This window comes from Accipiter gentilis, chromosome 8 (assembly GCF_929443795.1).
Source record: "Accipiter gentilis chromosome 8, bAccGen1.1, whole genome shotgun sequence".
NCBI classification, from domain to species: Eukaryota; Metazoa; Chordata; class Aves; order Accipitriformes; family Accipitridae; genus Astur; species Astur gentilis.
Genome location: NC_064887.1, coordinates 42,198,008 through 42,217,257, shown reverse-complemented (window position 1 = coordinate 42,217,257; position 19,250 = coordinate 42,198,008). Strand labels below are relative to the sequence as shown.

At 42.9% G+C, this 19,250-nt stretch overlaps 1 protein-coding gene across 2 annotated transcripts in view; it reads right to left on the bottom strand.

The window, feature by feature from the left end:
* The window catches only part of INSR (insulin receptor), a 65,336-nt gene that overhangs the window by 16,286 nt on the left and 29,800 nt on the right, over window positions 1-19,250 (bottom strand). For both annotated transcript variants that reach the window (XM_049809434.1, XM_049809435.1), the window contains 8 exons: window positions 8,110-8,425; window positions 6,406-6,551; window positions 5,961-6,105; window positions 5,500-5,714; window positions 3,020-3,146; window positions 2,137-2,387; window positions 1,564-1,731; window positions 647-848 (listed from right to left, as the gene is read on the bottom strand). In XM_049809434.1, the coding sequence (XP_049665391.1) occupies window positions 647-848; window positions 1,564-1,731; window positions 2,137-2,387; window positions 3,020-3,146; window positions 5,500-5,714; window positions 5,961-6,105; window positions 6,406-6,551; window positions 8,110-8,425 (1,570 nt within the window). The remainder of the gene's footprint in view (window positions 1-646; window positions 849-1,563; window positions 1,732-2,136; window positions 2,388-3,019; window positions 3,147-5,499; window positions 5,715-5,960; window positions 6,106-6,405; window positions 6,552-8,109; window positions 8,426-19,250) is intronic.

Sequence of the window (19,250 nt, the reverse complement as noted above, 5' to 3'; positions counted from 1 at the left end):
AAATGCATGACAGTGAAGAGGGTAAATCATTACAGACTCTAACCTGATTCCCAGTGCTTCCCCTGTAAGTTGCATATGAAGTGTGAAGACATTCAACACCACTTAATGTGACACTGTGTGTGCCATTCAAAACAGGACATTCACCACCCACAGCAGTTGCATTCCTCATGGTATTGGAGGTATTTCCCAGACTAAGTGCAAGGAAGACCGCAAATACCGCGCTAAAGGACAAGGCTGTGGCATGGTAAACTTCCCTTTTTCTTTTCCTTTCTTTTCAACTGGATTAAAAAGCTAGACCACAAAATTTGAGGACAGAAAAAAAAAAAAAGCGCTATTTTTGGCCTCATACAAGTTTAAATGAGCTGCAGGCATTTAGCTATTTGTTAAGGATTCTCACTTCATTCTCAAGCTGAGGAGAATTCAGAGACAAGAAATAAGAGCAGGATCTCCCAAATCTGTAATAACATCAGTTGTAGCTGCTCAGCTCTCACCAGTCTCTGACACACATATTCAGCTGGACTAGCCAGTCTCATGGAAGCCCAGAGAGACTGGCAATATGGCCACGTCCAGCCCAATATTTTTGTTAGATTATCAGCTACATTTCCCTACCCCTGACCAACTGGGCAATATTGTTTGATATTCGTACCTGGGGACAAAGACCTCATTGTGAAGATAGTTCTCAAATGTCTTGCGGAAAGCAGACTCTTCCAGCTCCTTTTGTATTTGAGAGTCTGTTTTAGGACAGGAACAACATTCTCCACTGACATCCTCACTTTCACTTTGATTATATTTTTGAGGGTCTTCAGATTCAAAAGGAGGAGACCATGTCCTTGAGGGCAGTTTTAATCCTATGGAAAAAACAATTTTAGTATGACTTATGCTTGACATGGCAGCAGCAGATGTTTGATCCTACAAAGACCCAAAACTAATGTACACAAGATTTACAGCACATTCGGGCATCCTGAGCTTTCATATCCAGGCCTGAGTACCTTTCCCTCTTTCATGACAGGCCTTTGATTCAAAACTGTGCTATTTTTGAAATGGAGCTCAGATGCTGCTGTAATCAAACAGAGTTCTACCCCAGTTCATCTCAGTTTAGGTAACACAGGGCAGCAGGTGAGATTTTGGGAGTCCTCAAGTGAAACTCTGTGTTCTGAAAGAATTCCAAAATAGGCACAGGATGCCTTCAGAAATTACCTTGGCCACTGATCTCCAGAAGCACTGAAATTTTTTCCCTCACTATCTCTATAGCTGTTATTAAACTTATTACTCAGTTTAAAAGGAACAAGTGCAGAAGGGAGATCCCCAAAGGAAAAAGTATCTGATTACTTTGTAAAAAAATGTTTTTGGAGAGCTTTTGCATGTAACTTGGCAATAGCACCTAATGTATAATGTAACAGAACAGTGGGAGACCACAGCTGCATCTCAGCCTGTTTCTTGAACAACAGTCTTGAAAACAGCAAAATCAGGCATCCAGAGCACCTCCAAAACATGTGAAAAATCTCCAGACAATTCTGAGAAAGCTTTAAAGAAAGGCAGAGAGAGAGAGAACCACACACTGACCTTTTAAGCAGTAATCCAATTCATAAAGCTCACTATCTTCTGCCTGCTGCTGCCAGAACACCAGGTAGTGTGTGATGTTTCCATTGGGCTCTGAGGGTGGCTTCCACTTCAGAATGATCTGGGATGAAGAGTTGGAAACAGATATCGGATCTAATGGGACTGACGGAACTGCGTGGGTGGGAAAAGAGACAGAGGTCACTTCCACTGCTCTGCAAGAGCTTGACAGAACAAAGGACAAACACAAGCGAGTTTCCACTTCCATGGGAATAAAGAGCGCTCTCCATAGTAAGTCGACTGACACCCAACAATCCTGCAGCAGGATACATCAGTGTGCACGCAAGCTCGTACACGTGGCCACGTGAGCCTGAAGGAAGAAGAGCACGTTGGCACCATCTCCCCATGCAGGGAAGCATACGCCCTCCCATTTGTTTAGGAATACCTTCCTACCAAAGGAGAGCAGCAATGGCAGTGGAAAGTTTCATAGATATGGGACTATCATGACCACCAGGCAGAAGACTATTCAGCTCTCTTTTCTTTTCACTTGCAAGGCAACATTAATTTAATGATACTGACCAGTAGCGTTGGTCTGGACGTAGATGATTTCACTCTTTGCACCATATGTTCTTCGTTCATCTGAGAAGGTGACCAGAGTTTTAACAAATACAGCATACTGTGTCCATGGCTTCAAGCCCCTCAGAAGCCAACCTGGCTGGGCCTGGGCTTTGGGCTCATTTGACCGTGGGGGTGGGTCAACATCCACAACTGTCCAGCTATTTGACCCACATGCGTCTTGGCCATCAAACTCCGTCACATTTTGGTATGGACTTCAGAAAAAAAAAAAAAGCCTCAAATTAACAGAATCCTAATTCAAGCTTTTAAAAACAACATTTCTAAAGACATCACTGAAAGTTATAATCCTTTACCATTTGGAGAAAGTATAACTATCTCATTGTATGTGTTCTGAAAATGAAGCATAGGGAGCTTTGCAACCCAGTCTCCTAAAAGCATCACAGATCAGGCAGTACTCCACAGATGATCGCAACAACTAAATCCAGGCTAATTATTTTCAGCTTTATGAAAATCAGCTTGGTAACCTTGATTCTGTAAGAATGTTTCCTACCTCAAAGGGAAGAGAAACCTCAACATCCCACGGTGATAGCGGGGAGCTGATAAACTCCATGGTTAAGAGTATGTATGTCCAGAATAATTGGAACAAGTAATGTTTGGATTGTTCTTAAATGAGGAATTTTGACTGTACACAACTCAGTAAGTCAGGGATCTTAATGAACACTTTTATATAAGGGTAACATCAGAAACTTAAGTGTAGAAGCCAGACAATTACAGAGATTAAATAGCTATGCCCACAGCAGGTTTAATATCTACTCTTCAATGCCAACTGCCATTTATGGAAGCCCAGCATGGCTATTATCTTGTAACCTAACAGCGGATCACTTACGCTTCTTTGTAAAAAAGCATAAATCCCAGGAGATCACGGAAATCAGGAGGCCAGTATGGCTCCCACTTCAAGAGGATCTTGTCATGAGAAGTTCTAATGGAAGAAAATTTCAGCAATTCATTTTCACCTGTTACAAAAGAGAAGTGACAATAATTTTGTGAATGCTAAAAAATAAAGGTTTCTATTTCTAATTATTTTAGAAGCTTATCTTCTCCACAGATAAATATAAGAATGTTGGCATTGAGAAGAGCTGTTCATTAAAAACTTATCTCACTTTGATGCTATTCCTGCCTTAAGCCAAGGGTTGGAATAGATGACCTCCTAAGGTTCCTGCCAGCTTAAATTTTTCTATGATTTTATGAAAATGACCCTGTAGAAGAGTTGAACTAAATTCTAATAAGCGGGAAATCTAAAGGCAACATATTTTGAAACTCGTGATGATCTACACAGCTGAGCCCAGTAATATGGTTTGCATAGAAGATAGAGGCTACAAAAACTAAGCACGTGAATTCCCAGCCTTGCCCCAAAGTAGCATGGCCCCTTTGCAAACAGGAGGGAAGGACAACAAACAGTTGCAAGAGGGTGGAGTTCTGAGGCTCAAGGGACACATTATGATATGGTATGTCCAAGCAGCCCAAGAAGGACAAACTGTGTTGCTCTGATTGGATTTGCCATTCCTGCAGTAGCTGCACAAGAGAGGAAGAACATTCATTTCACTGGCACCACATCCAGAACAAACAAGGGCCTTTTTTTTTTTTTTTTTGGTAAACAGGATGCTGTCAATGTGAAAACTAGACTTGAAATGTAAAAACAAACAAAAAGCCAAACACACTGGCAACCTGTGGTTTGAGGTGGGGGGGTGGCACAGAGAACAGCTCAGCACAGTGGAGTTAAAGCTGGCAAAGAGAAGTGCAACCGCCTCCTCCAGCTGCCTTTAAGCAAAACAACCAGCTGGCCCAGGAGTTGCACACAACCACACAACAGAGCTGGGTTTGAACCCCAAATCCAGTCTCATCCCGAAATGTGGGAAGAGCTCGTTAGTGTCTCGTGGGAGGAGATGATCTTTACAGGCAGCTAACTCCTTGTACCTCCTTCACTCTGCCCAGGCTAGAGCTGAGATATCCCCGGGGGGTACGGCTCTAAGTAGGTTTTTTCACTGGTACTGCCGGTTTTGGGGCAGGCAGTCATTACCTTCCCTTCTCCCCACTGCACTGGCATGGCTGCATGTGTTGACATGTGGCAAACCAGATCAGGAAACTGATTCAGCTGAAAGATCTTCACTTTTTAAGTCTGTTCACAAATAGCTACATCAGCGTAACAAAGGTAGAATTGGGGAAGGCATTGTTTAAGCAGTGCTGTCACCAAATACAGAGAAACAGTGCAGCCATAGGATGATCTAAGCTGCATTGCAAGCTGTGAAAAGAACAAGGAACTGAAATGCAAGGAACTGAAATCATAGTTTAATTAACGCTGGGGATTTTGGCGGCAATACCTGCTTAAGTGTCTAGTGTGTCAGCCTCCGTGTTCTCCTGTTCCTGTGTGCATATTAAAACTTTGTGGGGCTAGACAATAAATCAGAGCACAGAGATGACACAACCCAAGAACAACAAAGCAGAAAGGGCTTGCTATTTTTTACCCCATATTACTTCAACAGTCTGGTTCACTATGTGGCCCTGTAAGAGTTTTACTGGCACAAACAGGGAAAGGGGATTGTGTGTGGCATAGAATGGGAACAAACAGCAGGGTTGGGGGCGCAAAAGGGATGCGCTTATGGTAGTATTGCTGCCCGAACAAGTGTCTGCAAAACTACATCTTCAGTAGCATGACTTTAATTAGAACATAAAGCAAGACTGTGTGTTTGCTCCTTAGCCACACTGACACAGGCATGGTCTTATCATTGTTCACGAAGAAAGCTATTAGTTTAAAAACCTCTGAAAAGCATAATAAAAATTATTGGAAAAATTTCTCTGACTGTTGTCATAGCAATTCCCCCACACAGCTCCAGAGATGGGTGGAAATCCTGTTTCTCTACTATGTTTATTCTGTGTGCATACTGTAGCCTGCTGAACATGGAAAAAGAAGTTTATGACTATTAATCAGGTACTCAGCAGTAACACAAAGTCCCAGTCTGGACTGAGGTTATGTTGCGCTAAACTCTTCAAAAAGACACAACAATACACTCAACCCTGAAAAACTCACAGCTGGGCACACAAAGAGCAAACTTCTGAAGACCAAAGTTGGCAAGGTAGGCTCATGGCCAGATGGAGAACCCGTAAGTACTTTTACTCATGGCATATTGACAGTGTCACTGCAGTGCAGAAGCAAGCAGCAAGTCACATGTCTGGTGCTTTACCAAAAGGACAAGGACAGTCCCTGGAAAAACATCATAGACTAGGCTGAGAGAAATAAGAGTATGAGGTTAGCAAGGCAGAGGGAAAGGAAAATGATGCAAATCTTGCTGCATTCTGAGACTTTCTTACATGAGGCTTGATCACCATTCGTCTTCAGGGCTATGTCATTCCTTTCCTGACGCCCCTTAGTCCCAGAGATCTCCTCCATCTTGTGGATTTCTGACAAACACAGTTTGGGATTATAATGGAAGAAAAGTTTGCCTCGTGCAATAGTGAGGTTGTGTTTACTCCAGTCCCAGAGTTGGCGAAGATTCTGGTTGTCCAAGGCATAAAATGAGTAATTCCTGAAAGCAGAGAATTGAAATGTGGGTTGGGAGGGGATCCACTGAAAACTCTTTTTTTCTCATGTGCTAATCCAGACACCAAAGAAAAATGAATGGAAACTATCTTCCCTGGCAGGCCATAAGCCGTGGGCAGGGGAACATTTAAAAATAACTTAGGAATTGTTTACCAATACAAATCACCCTGATAGCACTGGCACTCCTTACACTTCAAAGCATTAAAATAAAGTCTCTTTTGAAAGAACTCACCCAGCTTCTAGTGTTTCTCCTCTAATCAGATGTAGTTTACGAAAAAAAGAAAGAGAAACCAAGGCATAAGACCGGCGAATTTTTAGGTAACCTGAGATTTCTTCTATCAAGCCAAGATTCGCTTCTAGCTCAGCTGCTATGTTATCTATGGAGAGGAAAACATTGGGTTTAGTTTTCTGATATCACAGGAAGAAACACTGATATCAGAGCCCAACCATATTAAATAGTAGTGCTTCACACTAATTCATAAGACCTTACAAAAATCAGTTTGCAAAAAACCCCAAATGAACATCACAAGAGCCTTTGCTTTGTAGTTATTTTTCTGAATCACTCTTAAGATTCAGAGTGGTCAAAGCAAAAGAGAAATCCCCCAGCTCACATATAGTGTCATAGTCACTGATCTGACATCCAGTGCTCCCTACACCCTTACTCATGCAGAACTTACTTCCTCCACGGATATTTATAACTAAGCTTCCATTAACAACTGTGCAGCCACGGAGCTCCTGTGCCGATGTCACTGAATCAATCGTCTTCTCTTTCCCGTAGTCGCAAACCTTTGGACAGGGCCCTGCGCAGGGTGTACAGTGCAAGCTGAAAAACAAGAGAGTTAGGAAGGCAGATGCAATGCTTTTGCAGAACATCATCTGGGGCATCCCCAGCGATTCTCAAAAGCGGAGTAATCAATTCAAAGCGACAGCGTCACGACAATATGCCACGGGATTCACTTGCAGTGAGCAGCATGTGGCTCTTAGGAACTCCAAGTAACTGCTGATAATTCTTTAAGTTGTCATTTCCACAGTTTGAACACTAATCACTCTGTCCCTTCCTACATAACAGAAACCAGAATGAAGTGATTTTGACTATTTTGAATAGCCCATCCACCACGATGCTGCTTGGTGCTATACATACCAGGGGTTTCAAGATCAAGAAACCCAGGCCCAGCCTCCATCCCAAGATCGTTAACCAAACATGTAACTGATGAGCAGAGAGCTGGCTGTTCATCTGGGAATCCTCTGATTAAGGACTGTACATAAAGTTGCTTTAAAAAAAGGCAAGCAAGCATGTGCTTTGTGCTCTGGGGAAATACTTCTTAAATGGCAGCAAGAGGATTGCTTGCCCTGGTCATAACACCACAAGAATGTGCTCCCAACTAGTTCAGAGAAATAAATGCTCTAGGAAAAGCACGGAGTAGCGTTGTGAGGTCCTACTGACAGCAGCCTGGAACAAGCATAGGAGAGAGGCAATGGCTGCCGTTACACAAGCAGCATATCTACTTTGGGGGCTGCTAGATCATTCTTTTGAAAAGCAAAACAGGAAATGGAATAAAAGGTCCTGTTAAGAGTGAATTCCCTGAAATTATTATGGCAGGAGCAAATACATGCGAGCACAAAGCTACCAATATTCATAGAAAATCTGACTCATCACAATATATAATGTTATTGTGGGACAAGCAACAAAGTTTTCAGTGATAAACAGCTCAGCAACTAATTATTTAATTCCTTTGTTGAAAAACTCTGGGAACAGACAGAATGGCTGTTCCCTGCTTTGATTCATGCTACACTTGTTTGTTACATTGTCCGTTTATGTCTGGCACAGCTTGAACCTGCTCATTGAAAGTAATTACAGGGATGAGGAACAGATATTCTGAGAATGATCCTCTCAAAATACGCTATGCTCTTTTCATTAGACAAGACTTGTCCCTATTCTGCTTAATAGCGAGGCTTTCTAGTCCAAGGTCTGCTTTGGAGGGGAAGGGAAGCAGGGCTACTAAAGCTGCTCTGTTGGCCATCTCCCATGTCCTGCTCAATTACAGAAGGACCCTTCCAACTTGAGGATGCTCCTCTTCCTTGCCCTGTCCCTCAATCTCCCTTTCCCATTTTTTCCAAGCTTGAGAGGAAACAAGGGAAGCCAAGGGAAGAATAAACTACTTGCCAGTGGCAGGTAGACCTGTCTGCTTTTAACAGCTTGAATTAGCAAGGTATTAGTTTGCAAATCATATTAAAGTAGACCAGGTAATTGTCACAGACACTCCAATGCCGGAAACCTTTCTTGGTCTCGACACAGAACACAGACCCTCTGTCCAAGCGAGAGAAAAACACAGTACAAAAACTACAGCATGGGTTCTTCACTTGCAGACACTTGTACTTACTTGCTGGAATTCATGATGTACCCTGATGGGCATTCATGAACGCATTCGTTATTGTGGATGACGTGACACCCCGACTCCCTGGCATTTTTGCATTTGTTGTGCAGTTCCTGACAGAAGCTGAAGGTCACACAACGCCACCCCTCAAAGCGATAGTAACCGGGGGGGCAGGTGTCCACGCATTTGCCTTCAAGGTAGAAGTTGCGGCAAGCCACGCATTTTTCAGGGTTGTTTGGCTCCGTGCAGTCCCCAAGACATTCGCTGTGACAGCACTGACCATCAGAGGTGCAGCCTTGGGACTTGCAGGCAGGCGGACAAACTGTGAAGAGAAAAGATGAAAGGCAACTGAGTACCACAGCACAACCCAGTGACGTATGACCGTGAAAGGCTTACGAGCAGCAACATTTCATCCTCCTTGGCTTGGCAACTTTTTTTTCAGAGGCATCCATGAAGCGCAGATGTCTGCCTCATCTACACTTTTCAGTGTAAATTCCATTGTGAAGAGTGTTATCAGTTGCCCTCACAATTCATTAATGCTCATCTTCAAAAAGAAAGAAACAAGTTTTCCTCTTCTCTCAGTCCAGGACTACAAGGCTCCCAGGAAAGCTTTGCTTACTCCAACATTATTTCTGAAGTCCAGAAGTAATGAGACTCTACAGCGAGAGCTTCCCAGCCTGCAATAGCCAGTTTCAGCCATAAGATTCTACTTTCTTAGTTTAAGAAACTAAGTTTCCCACAGTAATGTTGCAAATAATGCATGCTCAACAATACTTATACAAAACCCTTCAGCTTTATCACGATTTGCTTCCTAGCTGTCTATCAACCTGTCACTGGTTTCCCCGGAGGAAACCTGCTCCCCTGGCATCCAACACAAGCTCTTTGGTGACTCTCCCAGGAAGTCCAAAAAGAAGGGCACCCACGAGTGTTACTGCTTGAGGTTTTTATGGTTTACTTTTTAATTACCCATTACTTAGCGCCTCACAATACTTTTAATGAGCGGTTTGGGCTTTGAAATAGAAACCAAGCAGGAGCATAGCTCAGAGCAAACACCATGACTAATGCTGAGCAAAGAGCTGGAGGGGAGGCTGAGCAAATCCAGAGAAGCTCTGAAGGGAAGGAAGGACTCTGAAGTCCACACTCAGCACCTTCACACTCAGTCTTAACGGCTCAAACGAGGCTGAACCAATTAAATCCAACTCCTTAAACCAGAACACGCCACAGAACTTCAAGTCAGAAAAGAAAAGATGTAATAAAGCTGAAATCACCACTCCAAGAGCGAGCACCACAGCCAAGTACAGCTTTGACGCAGCCATTTAAACAGCAGGAAGAAGAACTTTAGATGAGGGATGGGGGACATGGGCCTGGATTTATCGGTATGGTGACACACAGCCTTTGGGCTACAGCTGTGAATTGCCAAGACGCAGGTCAAGACATCACCTTCTTCTCACCCAAGAGGAGAGTTTTGTCTGAGGGGACACCTGAATGGCTGCTGGTGTCCCGTCTGAGCACCCTCGGTGAAGGAAGACAGAGATAAGTCCTCCTGTATCTGTGCTGGCCAGACCAAGTAACTTCACGCTGAATTACCATCATCTGCCTTTAAACTTCCCAAGACTTCTGTCCAATATTCAGTGTTGAAGCAGAAGGGGCTTTATTTGGGGAGGTCCCAGACACACCGAGGTGCAGGGGCTAAAACAACATTTTTAATTTCTGGCTAATGTGCATGAGCAGACCAATAGTGGAACGTGGTCTAGTTTTATTCAACTAAACGAGCAGCATGTAGGATCCATAGTACAGCATGCTACCAATGTTTTGATGATCAAATCCCCTGCTGTGGTTAGGAAGAAAATCCCCCTCTGCTGTGCTCTGCCCCATGTTAAAGGATTGCAGAATTAAGTGTGTTAAAGTGGTTAATGCTGTTCTTGGAATAAGCAGCAATAGCTGCAGCAAACAGGATAGTAAAGATGAGCAACCTCAGGTTTGTTCCAGCCTGATAAATCCTTTGAAGAAATAGGAAATGGATAAGGTTGATATTCTATCACAAGGTTAATTTAATCTCAAATATCTTACTGCTTCCATGTCAGTCACTCACTGCAGGTATTTTCTGTGTGCAACCCTCAAGATTCATCCATTAACAAGAAACACAGGCATGTATTTCAAATTCATTTTCTTTTATGCTGACCAACTTTTTGCCCTTTTCTAGCAATAGGTCTTATTTTGTGAACCTGTCACAAATAGTAACTGATCGAAATACAACTGCCAAATAGAAGCAACCTGAAGATGATACCTTGTATTAGACTAAATATAAAATGAGAAGCTTGTTTTAAAAGCATGGTTATACATTCTTTACCAGGCCACAGATGGAGCACAGTTTAACAACAGAAGTTATGGCTGCAGTTTATGAGAAATATTGGCAACAGAAAAACACAAGACAGAAAATTCCAGAGTTTAGTCCAAAACACTATCAAACTTACTAATTCCAGTCTAAAATATCAAGATTTATGGGGCGAAAAAAGTCTGGGCTATTTCTCACACACCTCCCTATGTTCCTAAGCGAGTACTGACACACCGATGTCTTGCAAGGACTTCCACGCTTGCTAGTACCAGCGCTGGCTGCAGCACACACCTCCCTGAAGTGGGTTTAGCATCCAGCTGGAAAGTAAACTGCTACTGCAAATGCATGCAGCAATGATTTGTGCAAGCTGGAGGGTGAGTGCTGGCAGCGCAAGTCACAGTGTTCATCATCAGCGCTTCCTGCAAAAGGGTATTTTCTTGGGTCTGTTTCATATTTGAGAACTACAAAGTTTAAAATATTCAAATGACAACATTTGTTTCTCAAGGAGTCAGTAGAGCAGACAGGTGATTGAGAAGAGTTGGTCCTCGTGCAAAACACCCAGTGACACATGACACCTATTTAACATTACGCTACACCATACTTTTTTAATCTGTTATGGAAACTAATCTTCAAAGTCCTATGCTTATTTACACATTTTGAACCCAGCTGCAAATATTCACAGGGCAGAAACTTTAAATTCTCAACTCTAAAGGCTTTTAGAAGATACAATTAAACTATTTTTAAACTGTTCTTAATGCTTCTCTTTTTCCTGTTCTATGAGCTTTTGATGTCTAAAAGACAGCTTGAAGAAAGCAAAGCAGCCAAAGCAACATCTTTTTTTCCATTAAGCACTCAAGACCAGAAATTGTCAATCACTATTTTGTGCAAATCCTCATTATGCAAGATCCTGAATAGATGTCATCTTGGCATTATCGAAGTATGCATACTAGAAAGCACCTGAAAGTCACGTAGAAGCCTCTCCAGCATATCTTCACTGTCACTTCTTAAAACTATTTCTACAGCATCCATGCTATGTGACTCCAGGTGGGTCAGATGGGTTTTTTGTTTGCTGCCACATTAGGCTTTCACTGCAGGATGACATTGAATAGGTTTATGCTGACCAAGTGCACCTCATTAACCCTTCATGATCGAGGTTTGCAGGCTCCAATAATTGTCATTGGCCCATGTATATTTGCCTCTTCGCAATGAGATCGCACTTTTGGGAGCTGTGGCATGGTCTGGTACAAACCAAGGAGGCACAGGGTATGCCTAGGCATAGCATCTACGCAGCCCCAGCCTCTGGTTAATGCCGCGGGACTTTTGGACAACGCAGTGCCTCCCTCTCAGCATAGGGAAAAAAGTCAATTCTCTTCATTCCTCCCAGAAAAGGAGAAAGTCTAACAGGAACTTCATAAATCCTAGTTAGAGACAGGGGAATAGCTATTTTGGAGTAGGGGCAGAAGCCACCACACTGTACCATAAAAGCTGCTGCAGGAAAAGGGCTTCAGCACCGGTACCGGAGCAAAGCTGTTCATCACAGCCACGAAACGGCTTCATCAGATCTTTAAGAACAGAACTTTGAAAATCCCTGTCCCAAAGATGACAAACAGATAACACTTAACTAACCTGCCCTGGATGGGGGAGAAACAGAGCCGACAGAGGTTCAAACCTGTTGTTCCAGAGGTGAATAAATATTTAACTAGCTAGCTAGAGTGGCTCCAAAGACTTAGGAAACAATGCATTTCCCAAACCTTTCTGATTATAGATTCAAACTGACATTTCTTCATGCTGCTGAGGCCCAGCTGGGGGGGACAAAAGGCAGCAGACTCAGCGCAAAGGAATTTCTACCTCTGTGGATCGCTCCCGTCATTTCACCACTTCCCTGTGCTTCAGGTGGAAACAAAACACACAGATACTGTAAACATATTCCCGAGCCAACACAGGTAACCAGGAGATCCACATTTAACAGGCAAGTCAATTAAGCATTAAGCTGTTCAGCTAATAAACACAGTGTGTCTGAATACTGAAGTATGATTAAACATGTTTGGGTCAGGTCTTGTCTCTTGCTTTCTGCTAACAAAAGAAAAGCAGTTAATTGTCAGAAAAAGGAAAAAAAAGATAAAAATAACTCAAGGTAAGTTTTGCTGTTCCTTTGGGATGCTCTGCCACTGGATGGGTTTAAATAGCAGTGTCCTGGATGAGCTGAATTAAGTATTCAAATCCACGGTGGTTTGGGTATGATAAGAGGTATGCGGTTCATTAAGAATTCTAAACCACACGTATGAACATCAAGATGCTGCATATATACTGTACAGGGACAGATGTTCCCACGTGGTTTTGGGACTGATCTGTCATGAATTGACACGATCTTTCTACCGTGCAATAACAAGCCCCATCCATGTGAACGCGGGTCAGCAACGGCAGCCCCGGGCCACCAGCCACATCCCATGCAAGTCACTCCTCTTGGCCACTGGACGAGCCGGCAGCAAGAAGCAAACTCGCCTTACACCGACAGGTCCTTTTTCATGAATTACACAAGCTGGTATTTTGATTACAGACAAGGCAATTAAGAGGCTCCAGATCCAACAAAGTCCAGGACAGAAAACAACTGCGGCAGGAGAACCGCCCTCAACCTCAGCCAATGCATTTGCTGGCTGCACAGGGAGACATCCAACCGCTCCGCTATCTGCACAAGGCAAATACGCCTTAACCCCTTGCCAGCCACCCAGAACGGGGCTCCCCAAACAAGCCCTCGCCTCCCACCGCTTGCACGGCAGCCCACGCCGCTCTCTGCCCACAACACTGCAAAACTCATTAGGCTAACGCAATGTAACTGGTGATTGCAGGGGTTTTTTTCTCACGGTGAGCATTTAACTTGTGAGGCGTATTTATAACCAGGAGAAAACCGTAGGAGGAAGCCAGTACGAACCCGGCATTGACACAGCTTAAAATGGCTTGTTTTGGCCGCAATACGTATCGCTCAATGCCAGAGCTTAGGTTAGTGTAATGTTATATGACGTGCACAAGCGTATAATTCAAAGCCAGAGTCCCACAGAAACAGTATCAGAGCGCTCTGCATGTCCCTGTGTTTTTTTCTCCTACTGTAAATGACTGTAATATCTGTCATATAAATTTATCCATGAATAGTCTTGCACACACACACATATAATCATACTTGAGTTACAGTTGCAGCGGGAACTGTAATTTAATTTCCTAACTGTAGAGTCACGATAATGACCTCTGTAGAAATGGGTTCTTGTGGTTCTAAACAAAAACAAAACCAACAAGGAAAAAAAATGAAACCCGAGGACTAATCGCCCACAGCAGTAACTCCTCTGAGTGCGTGCCGCAAGCACGTGATCTTAATTTAGCACTACGGAGTTTGTGCTTGTTTCCTGAATTTCTGCAAGTGCTGAGCAGCATTGCTGCTATTGAAATCCATATGAATCTGACCTCCTTATAAAAAATTATATATTAAGTCATGTTATACGTACATAGCATTTTCTACTTAATCACTTTTCCTCAAGATTAACTCATTCTCCTCCTGTCAGAAAGACTCCAAATTCAGTAAGTCATTAAGTAGTGTTTGTTACAGAGTTCTATAACATAATTTTTACCTGTAAAACAATTTTTAATTTTTTGTACTTGTGATCTTCTATTTTATTGTAAGCATTTACTTGATCTGAACATGTCAAGATGACACCTAATCTGAGTGCATTAATGTATCGTATGGTTATATATATAATTAAAACTGTGTCCAGTGAGGACTGGGTATAAATCCAAAGCTCTGTAGCAGAGTGGGTTGACAGGGGGTTGCTGCAAGAAAAACAGTGTGCTGTCAGCCCCACTGCACTGTGGCTTATGTCCTTCAATTATTTCTTCATGTCACCGAGACCAGAGAGGCAGAAACCTAAACCCTAAACCCCACCAGGAGCAGTTCTTGGGCTGCACAGGGCAAACTGCTCCCAGGGCATTACGACAGCAGTAACGTGCCTGGCAAGAACATAGTTAGAGAGGTCCACTGGACTGTAAAGAGCACAAGGACTTTTGATCGCCTCAGTGACTAACAACAGTAGCGCTCTCAGACCTCCCTGAATCTACAAAATAAATGCAGAAGCTAGAACAGAACAAAAAATAAGAGGTTAACATGCTTCTACAAAAAGAGTGCCAGCAACACCTGACACTGGCTGTAGTTATCAAGCAAAATTCAGGAAATAACCACAAGACATTCAAGCAAACTTTATGCCACTTACTCACAGTGCTCAACCGCTCTAACAACATTTATTCCTCCCTTTTCCCTGACGCCAAAGACATTCAAGGAACAACCCTCCCAAAACTCATCAACTCAAATGCTGTTATCCACACACAGGTTTTCAATTTTTAGCACTAACTCAGGAAGGAGCAAGTGCCAAATAAGTTCAAGGTTTTACAATCAGCACTAAAATTAAAGTGGTATTTATAAAATAAGATATTACAGTACATAATGCCACAACCCCACTGAACTGCAATTTGGGAACGTTAGGAGGTCCGTATTTACACAGGAACAGATAAAATTAACTGCAGGTGCCTCCCTTCCCATAGACAGCAACTTCCAAAAACAACACACTGTTACTAAAACGTAAAGGAAACTCTTCCCATTGACATTTCTCAGGACAACGTTACAACTCTTATCTCATCTATCAGTAAGGATAAGAAAAAACTTGTTTCGCCTCCCAACCCTTTCACAGGTTACGTGCTCATTTGGAGCTACGGGGAATGTCTCAAATATTCCAAAACAAGACCGGTGCCATTTGCAAACCCTGTGTATTCGGCTGCTTCCCGCAAGGCATCCTCCCAGACAAGAACAGCCGCCACAGCTAAAACTGAAGGAGATGCTGGTACTGTTGTGTGGACCTGTTAGGATCAGCAAACGTGAGTTTAGAAAAGATAAAAGGGTTTGGAGTTGTGTGCCACCTTGTTCAGTTGCGATAATGGAGGATATGGAGGTCTGTGAAGGAAGTTGTTGAATGGAGATAGGGGGAAAAGGTTGAGCTCTGTTGTTGATAGAGGAAAAGAGCGGAAAAAAGGAGATCTCTCTAGAAATGCAGTCTCTTCCATGCCAACCTTCTGCTGTTCAGAATGTGGAGTAATCTATTATCTTCTGTGCTACAACTGCTGGTGGCGTATGTTTCTGAAAATAGAGAAAATTTACTCATACGTGAATTATGCCAAGGAATACAGAAAACTTACTAGGAGGAACTCATACATCTATGCATGCATACATACACACATACACACATACTTTTATTTATGTAATATATAAAAATATATTTACGTACAAGTCATCTTAATATGATGAAGCCTGGAGGAAGTCATCAACTGCAATGGATCCACAATGCCTTTGGCCACTTGCTCTTTATCTTCTTAAGAAGTTAAAACAATGGCAAACGAGCTTCTCCAGCTACCACACCAAGGACACAACGCAGTACCTGCACCCAGGCGTACAAAGCCCTGCGTAACTTCAGATCCGATGGCTCACCTCCATGGCTGGAGTTAGTAAGAGACCCCAACTAAAACCTCTTATTTTTGGGGATAGGACTTCTCAGGCTACAAACCTCAGCTATTAAAGTTCCTCACCTTCTCCCATTGAACCTTCAGGACAGGCTCTCATTTCACAGATCTTCTAGACCTTTCTGTTTCTCTCCCTTGAAGGTTTTCACTCCTGCTCTCCTGTCACCTTATCTATTTACACAGAGAAGTGGATGCCTCCCACTCGAGTATGCCTAATATTGCCCAGACAGGATAAAGATCAAAGAACCTTTTTCCTTTCATGCATTTTAAGCAGTCCATGTAGTGTTTACACCATGGCAGCAAGCCCCTTATGAACCTACAGAGCAAAGCATCTCTCTCTGGTGACAGCTAGGGGACAACGATGAAAAACAAACAAAAAATTAAAACTCAAGACTAGGTCTGTTTTCATTCTCCTAGTACCCTCAGTCAAGCTGATTCCCCAAGCAGGTAAAAACAACTTGCAGAAATCCAGCTAAACTGTTGGCAATCAAGTTCAAAATACCAAAACACGGAGCATGATTTGAAAACACAGCAGCACTGTTAAAGGCGGAACAAGTGTCACAAAGTGCACACAAGGATAGGGACGAGAAGTTGTAAATACTTTACCTAGTGTCTACAACACTGCTGTTGTGCCATTCTCTGGCAAGCAGATCAAGCCTGCTCCTTGTACTTTGTGTTCAAAATTACATGGGAGCTTAGCATAAGGGATTGGAAATAACCACCAACCTCCGCCTGCTTGCTTGTTTTTCTTTAATATGCAAGCCCCCAAAATGACACTGCACCTTCAGGCAATACCTGGAGTCCCCAGCCAGTTATCACTAAATATAATGCCCCCATGCAAACCAATACTAACTCCAGGCTTTGCTGCTGTCAGTGCCTTTAATTATAATTGAAGAAGATTAACAAGCCACCACACCCACTCCTATTCCTCAGGTACGTGCGGATTGGGAGGCCAGAAGATTCTGAGCTTCAGTCTTTCTGACAGTAATTTGCTAAAGAGCCACTAAGAGAAAACTATCTCCCTATAAAAAGGGGCAGAACTGTTCAGCATACCTAACCACTGGGGAACACGGAGATTTGTAAGGAGCAGTTAATTTTAAAAGCAGTTTGGACATCAGCCACCTCATATTGTACTTGATTCTGTACGTCAGAACCAAGGATTTGTAATTTAGACCAAGACCAGAATCTTTAAAGTTAATTTGGGGAATTTTTCTGTAAAGCTTTGTTCATTGTTTTACTCACAGCTATGAGGGTGCTTTTTTGTTGTTTTGGCTTGTTAAATTTCAATCCTTATTACAACCTAAGGATTTGTTTTTATCATTCAGTGGTTGACACGCCACCTGGGAACCTCATAAAAGCTTCAAGTTAATATTTAACTATATATTACTCTTTCTGATGTACAGCGTCTTGCAAACATCCCTGTTCACTTTAACCTACGCCCGTCAAACCTGCTCACTCACATTGCGATCCCAGAAGACCCAAGAGAATCACAGTGAAGTGGTCCAAGCAGCCACAGATGTCCTAAAAATAAGTGTAATTGCATGTAAAGTCTCTATCCATACTGAATTTTGAATACAGATCTCTGCTCTCTGAACCAGCAGGATGTGATGTGACCCATCTCCCTCTCCAGCCAGGTGACCGTCTCAGCACAGTGCTGGGGGCAAGCTTCTCATCAGACCGATTTATTTCTTAGTGATCGGCAGCATGGACTGACCAGAGTAAGAAGTCAGCAACTTAGTGCTGACTGAGAGAAGATGCTGCATCAGGACAAGCCATAAAAGAGAAGGATGGGAGTTGGTATCAGCCCTACTGAGAAACCGAGACAAATGGAGATATGCAGAAGTGCTTCAACATACAGTGATGGTCTAAGAATAAGGTCCACCTTATTTTCCAAATATAGGTCTAAGACAAGCAATTACTTTTACCTGCAAGCCCTGTCCTGAAAACACGGAGCGATACGATCAAAGCATGAGGCGAAATGTATAACCTTTGCTTTCTGCAAAGATAAGAGAGGGGTAAGATTGCTTTTCTCAAGGCCATAGAGGAGGATGTTGTAGTAAACAAGGCATGAAAGAATGAAAGCTAAGTTGACACATTCAGCTATGTAAGGATAAAGATGATTGCATTTTAGATATGTTATGTGAAAAGATGCGTAAAATGTAACCGACACACACAAAATAAGAGCAAATCTACACCAAAAAGGACGTGCAGATTACAGCAAATAGGAAAGTGGAGCTGTCCATAACCGAGAAAGGTAATGAAACGGGCGGAAGTATAAGATTAACCACAAGGAGATTAAGCTGATAACTAATGATCTAAACAGAAATGTCAGACAGAGGTTAAGATTTTAATCTGGACAGATTTCATGGCATAGTCATGAATTATAAACATAGATGCTGAAATTGAACTTGTTTGTGGATGAAGATACTGAAAAGAAGCAGAGAGAAAGAAGGAACATAACTTATTCCAGATCCCCCCTTCCCACTTCACCACCCAAAGAGGATGAGGGGAGAGAAAGGTAAAGTATTACATGAAGGCTAGCTGTGCAGAGAAATATCTGGAGGATGAATTTTCCCGTGCAGCACAGCTAACTATCTCTACCAATCAGATGTTTTTTTCTTAAGTTACCAGGACATACAAACTGTTTTAGTGCACGGTCATTTAGCATGCTGCCCAAACCCATGCTAGACACGGAACGGCTGCGGTGGGAATCTGATCACAATGCCGGTCTCTGTCCCACTCCAGCCACTCCAAGGGTAAAGGGTTTCGCTCTGTGCCAAGAGAGGCTGACTACGGGACACAGCAGCAGAGGGAAGGCGACTCCGGGTCTCGAGCAGCCTCTCTAAGCAGGCAGCGCCCTTGGAAGAAGTGCTGCTGGTCAGCTGCCTGCTCCCCAACATAACCCAAGGCTGGCAGCAGACAACCTGGCAGGAATCAAAACAGACCAGTTATACCCCACGCGAGCAGCCAACGCACGGAAGGATTCACCAAAGGGCTAACGCATACATCCTTCTGTTACCAGATTTATTTCCCACGTAGATACATCCAAAACTAAATATTATAAAGCATGTCTTCCAGTAATTTAGTAGGTGTCATGGTTTTCCCTGAACCTACAATAATTTTTTTCAAAATCATATTTGAACTGTGGAAAGGAGAAATGTATGCAGTATCTCATTACTAGGCATACTAGTATCAAATGCATAGGTTATATGCACCCATATAATGTTCTCTCAACCACTCTAGTCATTTTGGCCTCATCAGC